The sequence below is a fragment of the Oncorhynchus nerka genome, linkage group LG1 (assembly GCF_034236695.1).
Source record: "Oncorhynchus nerka isolate Pitt River linkage group LG1, Oner_Uvic_2.0, whole genome shotgun sequence".
Classification (NCBI taxonomy): Eukaryota; Metazoa; Chordata; class Actinopteri; order Salmoniformes; family Salmonidae; genus Oncorhynchus; species Oncorhynchus nerka.
Genome location: NC_088396.1, coordinates 45,560,684 through 45,574,775, shown reverse-complemented (window position 1 = coordinate 45,574,775; position 14,092 = coordinate 45,560,684). Strand labels below are relative to the sequence as shown.

Sequence of the window (14,092 nt, the reverse complement as noted above, 5' to 3'; positions counted from 1 at the left end):
CACTAATCCAAGCCAAATTATTTCTTGCTGCCTTCATTTTCTCTTCTAGTTGTTCAATAGCATGTTTCCCTGTCTGCGGAATCGTGATGTGTTGACGTGCATTCAAAGCTTTGTTCTAATGACGTATCTGACACTACTCGTCAACCACATTGATTTATACTACACTGAAGGTTTGACTTTTTCATTTTTTTAAGAATAAAAAAGACCTTCCTACTTGTTTCCCCTGTCGCCAGGATATCACTTTGGCCACTCTGTGTTCCAGATGGCTTTGTTGAAAAGGCCTGACCCTCTCCAGTCCTCAAGGACATTTAATGTGGACCAGGCCGAGGGGACATGGCACCCAATACATATGAAAGCATTGCCTCAAAACAAGATCTTCAGGGATTCTTGAGCATTGGCATACACTGAAAACACATTAGGGCTCAAGGTCTGCTCCCAATGCTCATTTTTATGTAATGATGCTTTGGTGTTAAACTCCCTCAAAACGATCAAGGTCCAGCATACTATGTGTCATTGTCATAACAATGATATAACATTGGTACTTCAATCATGGTACTTCAAACATAATCAAATCATGGAGTTGATCATAACGCATTGCGATTTATTACAGGTGGTAGGTTCAGTACACATCATTGTATTTGTATCAGAAATTAGGCTGGCCCTCCTTGAAGTCTCGTAGATTGATGCTTTGTGTTCTTTTTGTCGTTGAAGGCCGTTTGCAGAAACTGCTGCCATACCTTGCCTCATCATTAGCCTTCAGAAGTACAGTATAATTTATCAGAATCAGGAATGGCAAACTCTGGAGATTCTTTCGATCTCCACGAGTTAAAGCTAAATATGCGTTTTTTTTCCCAGCTCTCATGTGAGTTGGTGCCTGCTAGGGCATCAGGTGTATGTTGGAGAGCATTTTTACTGAACAATGTGTTTGTTTCATATGATTGTGCTTTGCTTTCTGGGTTTTGTGTTGGCTTTTCATGTATTTAAAAAAATAAAAATAATAATTGAACGTAGGCAGGTCAGTTAAGAACAAATTCTTATTTACAATGATGGCTTAGGAGCAGTGGGTTAACTGACTTGTTCAGGGGCAGAAATACACTTTTCTACCTTGTCAGCTGGGGGATTTGATCTAGCAACTTTTTGGTTACTGGCCCAACACTGTAACCACTAGGCTACCTGCCACCCCAATATAGATATGTGTAGTGTAATTGATGTGTATATAGATATATATAGTGTAATTGATGTGTATATAGATATGTATAGTGTAATTGATATGTACTGTATATAGATATGTATAGTGTAATTGATATGTATATAGATATGTATAGTGTAATTGATGTGTATATCGATATGTATAGTGTAATTGATGTGTATATCGATATGTATAGTGTAATTGATGTGTATATAGATATATATAGTGTAATTGATGTGTATATAGATATGTATAGTGTAATTGATATGTACTGTATATAGATATGTATAGTGTAATTGATATGTATATAGATATGTATAGTGTAATTGATGTGTATATCGATATGTATAGTGTAATTGATATGTATATAGATATGTATAGTGTAATTGATGTGTATATAGATATGTATAGTGTAATTGATGTGTATATAGATATGTATAGTGTAATTGATGTGTATATAGATATGTATAGTGTAATTGATGTGTATATAGATATGTATAGTGTAATTGATGTGTATATAGATATGTATAGTATAATTGATGTGTATGTAGATATAGTGTAATTAATGTGTATACAGATATGTATAGTGTAATTGATGTGTATATATATATACACACACACACACACACACACACACACACACACACACACACACACAAAGATGATGTTTTTTTTCATTTAAAAAATAAAATAAAATATTGCTTGTTTTGTTATTATGTAAGGATGTATTATGTAAGGTTGCAATAGCTTTATGTCCCAAAATAGAAAGAAACTACTAAAGGAACAACATCTCCTGAAAAGATGTAGAACATTTACCATTCAGTCAAAATACAGCGACCACAGAATGATCTTGATGGATAACTTTATTGGTGAATTAAATTCAAAATCAGAACAAGCAAACAATGCAATCTGCTCAACAATGACTGCCAAATCCTCCCATTCTTTTCCAAGGACCGCTCACATCTTAACACATGGAACAGGGAATGTGTTCATCTGATGTCTCATCTTTACAAAAAAAGGAATGGGCATTCGCCCTGCTGCGTTTCTACAGCCAACTTTACCTACCAGGCATCTGCTTCTGCCTGCTGAGGTGCCAAAGGACCATCCAAGGTGGTTCAATTAAGACTGTGTGTGTGGCCAAAGAGCTCTGTTTTCATGTCATTCAACAAATGTAAATCTCCTGGAGTTTTCTAAATGGCATCGACACTTGGCTTGGAACCAGACAGAGGTCTTTGGCCAGGTGCACCAGTAGTGGGTTTGGCGTCAAAATGAGAATGCAAGAGCAGAAAAGAACCCCATACCTACTTTAAAATATGGTGGTGGATGTTATGGGGCTATTCTGCTTCCACTGGTCCTGTGGGCCTTCGTAAGGTCAACGGCATCATGAAATTTACCAGGACATTTTATGCAAAAATCAGGTTGCTTCTGCCAGGAGGCTGAAATTTGGTTACAAGTAGATATTCCAGCGAGACAATAACCCCAAGCACACAACAAAATCCACAAAGAAATGATTAATTGACCACAAAATAACACATTTGCAATGGCCATCTCAGTCTCTGGACTTGAAACCCATTGAAAACCTGTGGTTTGAATTGAGGAGGGCCATCCATAAGAGCAGACAAAGGATATCAAGCATCTGGAAGGATTATGTAAGGAGGAATGGTCTAAGATCCCTCCCAGTGTGTTCTCCAACTCATTAAACATTTGAGAAAAAGGCTCAGTACCATTATCCTCACAAGGTGAGGAATTGAAAGGTACTGAAATCAGGCGTGTCAATAATTTTGACCCCTTCCCTTTTGAGAATTGCTTGTATACAAAATCTCTTTCACTGAGCAATTATATTAGTATAAACATGTACTTTTTGCATACAATACAGCTCAATATTTGAATTATTTATTTTATACAGTCATTTTTGCTCATCTTCATCAATGGTGTCAATAATTTCAGACCCCATTGTATATTGTTAGATGCCAAGCGATAGCTATATTTACAATACCTTCTGGAGCTGAATAAGAGATAGTTCTTGTTGTGTCTTTGGCATCATTAAGGGTGAAGACTGTTATTTTATCAAATCAATTCTCTGTAATAAGTATTACGTGATTAAACTAATCATGCACATTTTATTAACTAGGATGTCGGGGCACCACGGAAAATCTTCAGATTACAAAGTTATACTTTTCCGAATATAACTCTTCAGATATTTTAATATTTGATCAATTAATCTTATATTAATGAATAATTTTTTACCTCACGTCAGTCTCATCTGAGCGTCGTAAATTGTTGGTTATCTGAGCTTACACCGAGGTATTCGTGGTCTTAACTATTCGCAATCATAGCTCATGCTGTGGTTTTGCTCAGTCTGAAGAGGATTTTTTTATAGGAGGGGCAGTAGAAGAGGGCGGTTCCATGACGCCAGATCATGTCTGTGCTCACGGGGGCATGGCCGCTGACTAGTTAAACTTTACAGGGAATTTACATTACATCCTTTCACAGATAGTTTAATCTTTGCTCATTCATTTTAAACAAGAAGTAGATGCAAACACCATTATTAAGAAATGTACACATTCAGAGATATAGTTATGTGTGTTTCATGTCCTTTGTGAGGTCACCAAACAATACAATACCTTCTGGAGCTGAATAAATGATAGCTAGGATTACAATACCTTCTGGAGCTGAATAAGAGATAGCTATGATTACAATACCTTCTGGAGCTGAATAAGAGATAGCTATGATTACAATACCTTCTGGAGCTGAATAAGAGAGAGCTATGATTATAATACCTTCTGGAGCTGAATAAATGATAGCTATGATTATAATACCTTCTGGAGCTGAATAAGAGAGAGCTATGATTATAATACCTTCTGGAGCTGAATAAGAGATGCTAGATTACAATACCTTCTGAGCTGAATAAATGATAGCTATGATTATTATACCTTCTGGAGCTGAATAAGAGAGAGCTATGATTATAATACCTTCTGGGCTGAATAAGAGATAGCTATGATTACAATACCTTCTGGAGCTGAATAAATGATAGCTATGATTATTATACCTTCTGGAGCTGAATAAGAGAGAGCTATGATTATAATACCTTCTGGAGCTGAATAAGAGATAGCTATGATTACAATACCTTCTGGAGCTGAATAAATGATAGCTATGATTATAATACCTTCTGGAGCTGAATAAGAGAGAGCTATGATTATAATACCTTCTGGAGCTGAATAAGAGATAGCTATGATTACAATACCTTCTGGAGCTGAATAAGAGATAGCTATGATTACAATACCTTCTGGAGCTGAATAAGAGATAGCTATGATTATAATACCTTCTGGAGCTGAATAAGAGAGAGCTATGATTATAATACCTTCTGGAGCTGAATAAGAGATAGCTATGATTACAATACCTTCTGGAGCTGAATAAATGATAGCTATGATTACAATACCTTCTGGAGCTGAATAAGAAAATCAAGACCATTTGATCTTCAGAAGGAACTGCAACTCCAGATAGATTATCAGTGGATTACTTCCATGCAACACTTTGCATTAAATTCAAAATCACGTTATTTCTCCAGAAAATACTCCACAATATCTTTTTTGTGACAAAAGCACCAACTTTTCAGTGAAGGATAGTGTTTCAAATAGCTTTTTCTTGATGGTTTTGACAAAGTGATTACAAATTGTGATATATCAAAGTATGAAGAGGAAAAAGATGAACGTTTTAAAGACACATTTCAACACCATGCTGTACTGTTGTCCATGACAGTGGTTATAAATGGATTGGCCTTGGCTAAGTGTCTCTCATTTTACAACTAATTGGCAGAAGCTTTAGACCATTCGTCTACTCTTAGTACAGCAAAACTCCAGCCGTAATTGCAGTCAATTGATTGAGGTAAAATCCCCCCATGGACTTGTAACTCAGTATAGTTCCTGTAGGAAGAGATTTCAGAAACATTAACTCTATAGTATTAGATACAACAGGGAACCTTCTAAACTAGAAAAAAAATAAAAAATCTATTTTCGATTCAATATTCTTACGTCAAAGTATTTGTATTTATGTTCAACACATTCAATTCAACATTGCTGGTTCTCTCAGTTATTTATCTTTTCACACTGCAATAGCTTTGACAACTACCTGGATTTATTTATTTAATTCTATTCAAAGAAAGTATACTAGGGGAGGGAAATGGTGAGAGGTGTGGTGGTGTATTTGTGAAAGTCTGAAACTAGCTCTCATGATGCGTGTTCATCTCAGCCTGAGCAGACGGTGTCACACTGTTTCACCTTCTCACATCCACTCCATTAACTTCCTTGTTTCTTACCCCTGTGGGATGCTTGGGTGTCAGGGAGAGAGAAAAAAATGGAAAGAAAAGGCAGCAGCTTCTCAAAGTCTTTAGACAGTTGACTCAGACAGCACAGGGGAAGAATCAACACACTTCACAAGCTTTCTGCTGTAACAATTTTCACTACTGTCTGCATGTTTTACAAAACCTATATGACATCCACATGGTTGAAGCTATGAATATATTTCTGTGAGATTTGAGCTTTGGGCAATTATCATTCCTAAGACATGCTGTAAGAATGTGTTTGGATTGATTTAATAAATAACTAACTTCATAATGTCGACATCAAACAATAAGAACGGCCTGTGACATCTTTCCCTCGAGTTGCCGTGGAGACCTAGCAACCGGGTTTGATTTAAGAGGGCTCTAAGCGTTATAATCTTTGAGCATTTAAAAATAAACTGATCGTACAAAAGACACAACGGCAGTCTTTGTAGTAACACACAAGCTGTCATGCGTATTGACGTGTCTGAGTAAGCCGACAAAACTCTAGTCTCTACTGCTTATCACTAGCTGTGATGCGTATAGACGTGTCTGAGTAAGCCGACAAAACTCTAGTCTCTACAGCTTATCACAAGCTGTCATGCGTATTGACGTGTCTGAGTAAGCCGACAAAACTCTAGTCTCTAATGCTTATCATGCGTATTGCTACTATGATTGGATATAGGCAGTACAACCAAAATTTTTTTTATAACTAAACCAAGATACACCACAGCTTGCCGTGGGAAGAAATTAGTCATAGTGGGCAGGACAAGCAAGGAGGTGAGCAGGGCCAAGCCTGCGTCAGCGATATCCTATTGCCGCTTTCTAATATACTTCTGCATATACCCATTAGGGAACGCCTACTCTGTGGCGCGTGTGCAATAAATAAATTTGCCTTTGCACTCCTAAACAGCGCGATTTTATTTTATTTTGCAAAGGATAAAGTCTACAAAACTTAGCCCCCTCTGTTCATAACATATTGTAGTTTTGGGAACAGAAAAATGTATTGAGATCAAATGTTTAATCAATGATAAAATTGGCAGAATGTCCGTCAAAATGTATCTCGTTCCATCTTCTCCCACTGAATGCCAGTAGGTTTCCTCTGTGTGGAAACGCCAACAGGATGCTTCACATTTATACATCCAGTGAATATCTGTCTCATTGTTCTGTCTGTGGTACAAGTATCTATGCAACTGATCCAAGCATATCATTCTGAAGTCTGGAGAGACGTGAAAGAGAGCTTTATGCCGTTAGGACTGCCATAAGAATCAGCTCTACATTGCTGCAGTGAGTCAGGTGTCACTACTAGAAACACAGTGAGACATCAGAGGATACACATCTAAATGTGTATTATTCATATTTTAGTGAGGGAGAGTTACAACCACAAGGTTATCTTGACTGATGACGTACATTGTCTCATGTATGTCTCAGTAACTGTGCAGTGAGCAGTTTCCGACTTCAGATTCCTAAAGAGGTGGTTCTAAGATGCTATTTGTCCACATTTGCAGTGTGACTGTCATGAAGCTCACAGTTAGAGGCTACCTAACATGCACTCTCCCAGTGGGTTGCATGCCTCCACTCTTACTATGCCCTCAAAGGTCAAGTGATTACATGTCTGTCACATAAACATATTTAGACCACACAGGCACAACAGGTAGTTCAGCTAGCACAGAGAGGAACAGTGAGAGGTGTAGGAAATAGAGAGGCATCGGAAAATGGTTGCTTTTTAAATGTGTAATATGTTATATTTCCACATGTAACAAAAAATATATCTAATCTCCATGCTATCTGTGGTAGAACAATCAATGTTAAACTGCAAAATGTATTCATTTAAGCAATCCCATTCAGAAAAATTATAGCTGAAATCTTATTTTAGGGTGGAAGAAAATCGAAAACCCAAGTGTGTTCCAACCTGCACATCATTTTAGATCCAGCACTCTACATTTACATCATTTAACAGACACTTTTACACAGAGCAAATTATAGTAGTGAGTGCATACACTTTCATATTTGTTTGTACTGGCCCCGTGGGAACTGAACCCACAACACTTCCGTTGCAAGTGCCATGCTCTACCAACTGAGCCACAGGATCACTCCACCTTCCATCAGCACAGCAAGGGTTCTTCGGCTGACCCTATCTGTGGAAAGGGTTCTACCTGGAACCAAAAGGGTTCTCCCTGGAACCAAAAAGGGTTCTTCAAATTATTCTGCTATGGGGACAGCAGAAGAACCCTTTTAGGTTCTAGAATGCACATTTTTTCTAACAGTGTAGCTGTAATGAAGCTTCTAATGTATTCTGCCTGTTCACAATTAGTTAGGGGTGGCAGGTAACCTTTTTCCTAGCCACCGTGCTTCTACACCTGCATTGCTTGCTGTTTGGGGTTTTAGGCTGGGTTTCTGTACAGCACTTTGAGATATCAGCTGATGTACGAAGGGCTATATAAAAAAATGATTTGATTTGATTTAGCCTAGCGGTTAGAGTATAAAGTAGCCTAGCAGTTAGACCGTAGGCGTGGCAGGTAGACTAGCTCTTAGAGGGTAGGGGTGGTAGGTAGCCTAGTGGTTAGAGCATATGGGTGGCAGGTAGCCTAGCTCTTAGAGGGTAGGGGTGGTAGGTAGCCTAGTGGTTAGAGAATATGGGTGGCAGGTAGCCTAGCAGTTAGACCATAGGCGTGGCAGGTAGCCTAGTGGTTAGAGCATATGGGTGGCAGGTAGCCTAGCAGTTAGACCATAGGCGTGGCAGGTAGCCTAGTGGTTAGAGCATATGGGTGGCAGGTAGCCTAGCGGTTAGAGCATATGGGTGGCAGGTAGCCTAGCAGTTAGAGAGTAGGGTTGGCAGGTAGCTTAGTGATGAGAGCGTAGGAGTGGCAGGTAGCCTAGTGGTTAGAGAATATGGGTGGCAGGTAGCCTAGCGGTTAGAGCTTAGGGTTGGTAGGTAGCTTAGTGATGAGAGCGTAGGAGTGGCAGGTAGCCTCGCGGTTAGAGGGTAGCGGTGGCAGGTAGCCTAGTGATGAGGGCGTAGGGGTGGCAGGTAGCCTAGTGGTTAGAGCGTAGGGGTGGCAGGTAGTCTAGCGGTTAGAGGGTAGCAGTGGCAGGTAACCTAGCGGTTAGAGGGTAGGGGTGGCAGGTAGCCTAGTGGTTAGAGGGTAGGGGTGGCAGGTAGCCTAGCAGTTAGAGAGTAGGGGTGGCGGGTAGCCTAGCAGTTAGAGAGTAGGGGTGGTGGGTAGCCTAGCGGTTAGAGAGTAGTGGTGGCAGGTAGCCTAGCTGTTAGAGCATAGGGGTGGCAGGTAGCATAGTGGTTAGAGTGTAGTGGTGGCAGGTAGCCTAGCTGTTAGGAGCATTGGCCTAGTAGCCAAAAGATCGCTGGTTTGAATACCTGAGCCGGCTAAGTGAAAAATCTGCCGATGTGCCATTTGAGCAAGGCGTTTAAATCCTAATTGCTCCTCTACATCCCTCGCTAAATGACTAAAATTTTGTTGTTAGATTACTAAGAACTCAAAGGTTGTTTAAAAGCCATGTGATCTGTACAATTTAAAACCACATAATGTACCAATGTACTGTAACTTTCTAAGTTAATTCCAAATTAGACCAGTTCATTTGTTTGAAATGGGCTCTAAAACAGGGACCTGGCTATCATCAATATATTTATATTAAACCCATCTGTGGTCTCATACAGATGGGTATCTTCATTTGAGCCAGTTTGCTACAGCAGGAAAATAATCCTGCAGCAACACAAAATGTGGATTTTAATGAATGGACATTTTTGTAGGGGTTGATACATTTTTCGTTAGGGCAAATCAAGTCTGACATTTCAAAGTGGATATTACACACTTTAGAAGCCTTTTTAAAAGTCAAATACATTAGAAGTTTGCATTTCCTGCTTTGCAGAAAAAATGATCAATAACAAAAGAATGATGAAGATCCTACATCTGCAAGAGACAACACTATTATAATGCTCCTACACTGAACAAAAATATAAACGCAACACGTAAAGTGTTTGTCCCATGTTTCATGAGCTGGAATAAAAAATCCCAGAAATGTCCCATACACACAAAAAGCTTATTTATTTCAAATGTTGTGCACACATTTTTCAGGAAAGGGGGATACCTAGTCAGTTGTCCAACTGAATGTATTCAACTGAAATGTATCTTCTGCATTTAACCCAACCCCTCTGAATCAGAGAGGTGAGGGGGGGCTGCCATAATCCACATCCACGTCTTCAGTGCCCGGAGAACAGTGGTTTAACTGCCTTGCTCATGGGCCAATACATTTTCCGTTAGGGCAAATGAAGTCAGAATTATGTACATGGAAATTACAAACATCAGGAGCCTTTTTAAAACTCAAATACACTATGAGTTTGCATTTCTTGCTGTTTAAGAAAATTCTCAACAACAAAAGAGGGATCAAAATTAGATCCTCCATTTGTATGAGTGTTTCCCTTTGTACAACCAGCCATTTCTAAGCACAGAATACTTCTGTTCTGCTTCCAAGGCAATCCCGCCCGCCCCCACCAACCCATTCCAACACACATGCACACACACACACCATGAAGGAAGCTCGAGTATCACATACTGTATACCTTCAGAGAAATGTTGAAAGAGCTATGAAAACTGAGAACCACAAGGGACAAGGACAAAGGGAGTCACAGAGTCTGGCTTCTACGTAGTGGTTACTAAGAACTGGCCACAAAAACAAAAAGGGAGGTTTACAAATAGAGCAACTTCCAAAGTGATAATAGCGATTAATTGTTGTATAAAGATTCTATTCAGTTTATTTTTTAGACGCTCTACAATGATTGATATGTGTGCAAGTCTAATGCCACTTCTAGTATGGTACAGCTATTATCTCAGAGGAGTGTGTTGTTTACACAGAGTCTCTCTGTTCCTTTGGTGATGTTGTTGTGGGTTTCACTTGTTCAAAGAAATCTATTGCCATCAGGGTTTGCATGTCTGATAACATGATGACTTCAAAGGGAGATGACTAGTAGCGTTACATTTACATGTGCTTGTTTATTTGTGTATAAACCAGCAGGCTCTCTGGGGTTTGAATGACTCCAAGCCCATATGAGACCATTTTTGTGTTGCCATTGGGATTGGTTTCTTTGATGTCTTCCAAGCCATGTCAAGATCTGTAGAAGTGAATGCAGGATGGCCATGAATTCAAAGAAGTAATCTGGTTGGGTTTAATAAAAATATATATGTGACATGCAATAATTTCAAAGATTTTACTGAGTTACACTTCATTTAAGGAAATCAGTCAATTTAAATAAATGTATTAGACACTAATCTATGGATTTCACATGACTGGGCAGGGGTGCAGCCACGGGTGGGCCTTGGAAGGCATAGACCCACCCACTGGGGAGCTAGGCCCAGCCAATCAAAATGAGTTTTTATCCACAAAGGGGCTTTATTAGAGACATAAACACTCCTCAGCACCCCCTCAGACTATCCCGCAGGTGAAGAAGCCAGATGTGGAGGTCCTGGTCTGGCGTGGTTACATGTGGTCTGCGGTTGTGAGGCCGGAAGGACATACTGCCAAATTCTCAAAAAACGATGTTGGAGGCAGCTTATGTTAGTGAAATTAACATTACATGTTCATGCAACAGCTCTGGTGAACATTCCTGCAGTCAGCATGCCAATTGCATACGCCCTCAAAACCTGTAAACAAATTTGTGCACAACATTTGAGAGATGTATGTTTTGTGGTATGGAACATTACTGGGATTTTTTATTCCAGCTCAAGAAACCAACACTTTACGTGTTGCGTTTATATTTTTGTTCAGTGTTGTAGCATTATAATAGTGTTGTCTCTTGCAGATGTAGGATCATCATGACTCTTTTGTTATTGATAATTTTTTCTGCAAAGCAGGAAATGCAAACTTCTAATGTATTTGACTTTTAAAAAGGTTTCTAAAGTGTGTAATTTCCACTTTGACATGACAGACTTGATTTTCCCTAACGAAAAATGTATCAACCCCTACAAAAATGTCCATTCATTATAATCCTGTAACGCTCTTCTTCCTCCTCTGTCAAGGAGTAGACGGATCAGACCAATGTGCAGTGTGGTAAGTGTCCATAATGATATATTTAATAAATCAACAGAACACTGAACAAAATAACAAAAGTACAAACCAACAACCGAAACAGTCCCGTATGGTGAAAACACAGGATACAACCACCCACAAAACACAATAGAAAACAGGCTACCTAAATATGGCTAAATACGACTGACACCTGCCTCTGATTGAGAACCATACTAGGCCAAACACATAGAAATATAACAACAGAACAAAACATAGAAAAACAACATAGAATGCCCACCCCAACTCACGCCCTGACCAAGGTCAGAACGTGACAAATCCACATTTTCTGTTGCTGCAGATTTATTTTCCTGCAAACTGGTTCAAATTAAGATCCAACATCTTTAGTATTGTTTCTCTATACATTCATATCTCTCGGAACATGTTATGACCTCAATGTATTTGCTTATTATTAATATATATGTGCATGTTTGAATGTTTTACCTTCATAAATTAAAACAAACAACATTCTCAACTATTTTGATTTGGTACATTTTGATTTGGGGAAAATGTAGCACACACTGAGGCAAGCGATATATCGGCAGGAATGGTACAAATATCAGCGATGGCATCGTATACTGAAGAGAACAAGGAACAGACACAGGAAGAGGAAGAGCATCCAGCGCAGTACTCTCCATACTTTCCACACCGGATCATCTTGATCCAAGAACACTGTCACACTGTAGATATAGAGTCAGCTGAGGGTGAACCACATTGAAATGTAACAAACGAAGAGTAATCTAGCCACTCATAGGTAAGCAGGTCTGTGCAACTTTTGCTACACAGTTCAGGGCTGCCCAACTCCGGTCCTGGAGGGCCGAAATTACTTCTGCTTTTTGTTTCTACCTGATTAGAAGGAGAGGATGAAAACCAGAAGTGTTCAGGGATCGGATTTGGGCAGCCCTGATATAGTTAGTTTGTGCATTCTGCTGTTTTAGATTATTAAGTGGACACCCCCCCCCCCCCGTTCATATGTACATTATGCAGAAACAAACAGTGTCGACAATTTACAATAAATTGGGTAGCCTTATTTACTAAGCTTTGTTTACCTTGTTGAATTGCTTGTAGCAGATATGAAACCTGTTGTTTGAGTCATACAAGGTGTGGACCGTGGTGTTGTCAACGTTGTTGGGGAAGTTGAGGTCTCGTTGAACTGTTTTGTGGTTTCTGTTTTGAGCCGAGATACAAGCCCTGCAGGAAACAGCAACTCACACAGCAACTCATAACGGACATAAAAAGTAATGTTATGAAACACAGGTTTCTTTAGAAACATTTGTAAGCACTGATTTCACTAATAGCAATTGATCAGTGGTATATGCAATGTTATATTAAATTCCTCAGAGAAAAATAAAAACTGTATGCGACAACTTCAGCTACATACAGTACTTACACTCGGAGACAGTCAGCTGAAGACGAAACGCCAAAGTTCTGCTGGCTCTTTCAATTGCACACCAGTACCAGCCACTGTCCTCAGCTTTTGCTCCTTTCATACTGACTGTGAATAACCCAAGGTTTTTATCATCCAATATCTGAATATCACTGGTCAGATGTTTAGGTTGATCAGATCGAATGATAACTGTGCAGAAATACCAGTGATAACCCCTGCACCAGAATTTGACCTTGTCCCTGTTGAACTGGTGATACTGGCAGGAGACGTGGACTGTTTCACCAACTACACTCTTCACCTCTGAGGGTCCGGAAAGGGATGAGGCTGCTAAAGGAAATCACAAACAAACACATGCATTAAACAATGTGTCTTCATTTAACAGTGATTAAACATTTATAGTAAATGATTTAAAACAACATACCTTTTAGTAAAGATAAGATGGAGAGATTGATCCAAATCTTGGTAGTCATCTTCAACTCAATCTTTATCTGAAATCTATGACTTTAAAGGTTATGGAAATGGAAACTCTTTGTGGTGACTGGTGAAAGAGTCCTCTGCATTCAGACTGGGCTGTGAGGTCCACCCCTTCCTGTACCTGCTCTCTCTGGCTATTGGGCAGTTCCACACCAGGATACCCAAAATATTTTTGCGCCTTCTCAGGTTGTTCTGGCATTTCAAACATAGAAACTTCATTGGGTGGAAGGATGTTGACATGTTTTATACAATTGTATCACATACAATATTTGAGAAAATCATGATGAAAGTGGCCATTTTAGGCCCTTTTTAGACCTATACATGCCTCCTGTAAGACCTTATGGTCTGTGAAACATACATGATACAGACATCATTGTGTTGTCATCAGAATGAATGAGAACAGAACAAACCAGTGGAACAGGATAATGGCTCCATCGTAAACTCCCCCTCTGACCGTTCCTGATGATCTTGGAACAGAGGAGCCAGCCCAGGTTAGCCTAGAATCCTACCTAGCTGCAGATGTTCTTTCCAAAAACAGTCTGGAGATTTGTACTTACATAAGGTCATCGTTTGTTTGGAGCTGGTGGGGGTTCTTCAATAACAGTCTTCCAGTTAGAATACCCAGCTTGGGTGAAGGCCTTGTTTG

The 14,092-nt window shown here is 39.4% G+C and overlaps 1 protein-coding gene across 3 annotated transcripts; it reads right to left on the bottom strand.

Annotated features, from left to right (window-relative positions):
• Positions 1 to 11,571: 11,571 nt before the first annotated feature.
• On the bottom strand, positions 11,572 to 13,545 carry LOC115131306 (CMRF35-like molecule 3). Of its 3 annotated transcripts, none has more exons than XM_029662914.2 (4): positions 13,394 to 13,544; positions 12,976 to 13,296; positions 12,635 to 12,776; positions 11,572 to 12,265 (listed from the first exon to the last, which is right to left on the bottom strand). In XM_029662914.2, exons 1-4 carry the CDS (start codon positions 13,440 to 13,442, stop codon positions 12,145 to 12,147), a joined length of 633 nt encoding a protein of 210 aa, XP_029518774.2. In that variant the 5' UTR covers positions 13,443 to 13,544; the 3' UTR covers positions 11,572 to 12,144. The 3 variants fall into 3 exon arrangements, with proteins under 3 accessions (XP_029518774.2, XP_029518765.2, XP_029518783.2); XM_029662905.2 differs by having other exon boundaries at positions 12,976 to 13,299; positions 13,394 to 13,543; XM_029662923.2 differs by having other exon boundaries at positions 12,197 to 12,283; positions 12,976 to 13,299; positions 13,394 to 13,545.
• Between the last annotated feature and the right edge of the window lie 547 nt (positions 13,546 to 14,092).

Coding starts and splice junctions, on each gene's coding strand:
- LOC115131306 (XM_029662905.2), bottom strand. CDS start 13,442: ATGACTACCAAGATTTGGATCAATCTCTCCATCTTATCTTTACTAAAA. Junction 13,300..13,393: donor CATCTTATCTTTACTAAAAG/GTATGTTGTTTT, acceptor GATTTCCTTTAG/CAGCCTCATCCCTTTCCGGA. Junction 12,777..12,975: donor TCAGCTGACTGTCTCCGAGT/GTAAGTACTGTA, acceptor TGTTTCCTGCAG/GGCTTGTATCTCGGCTCAAA.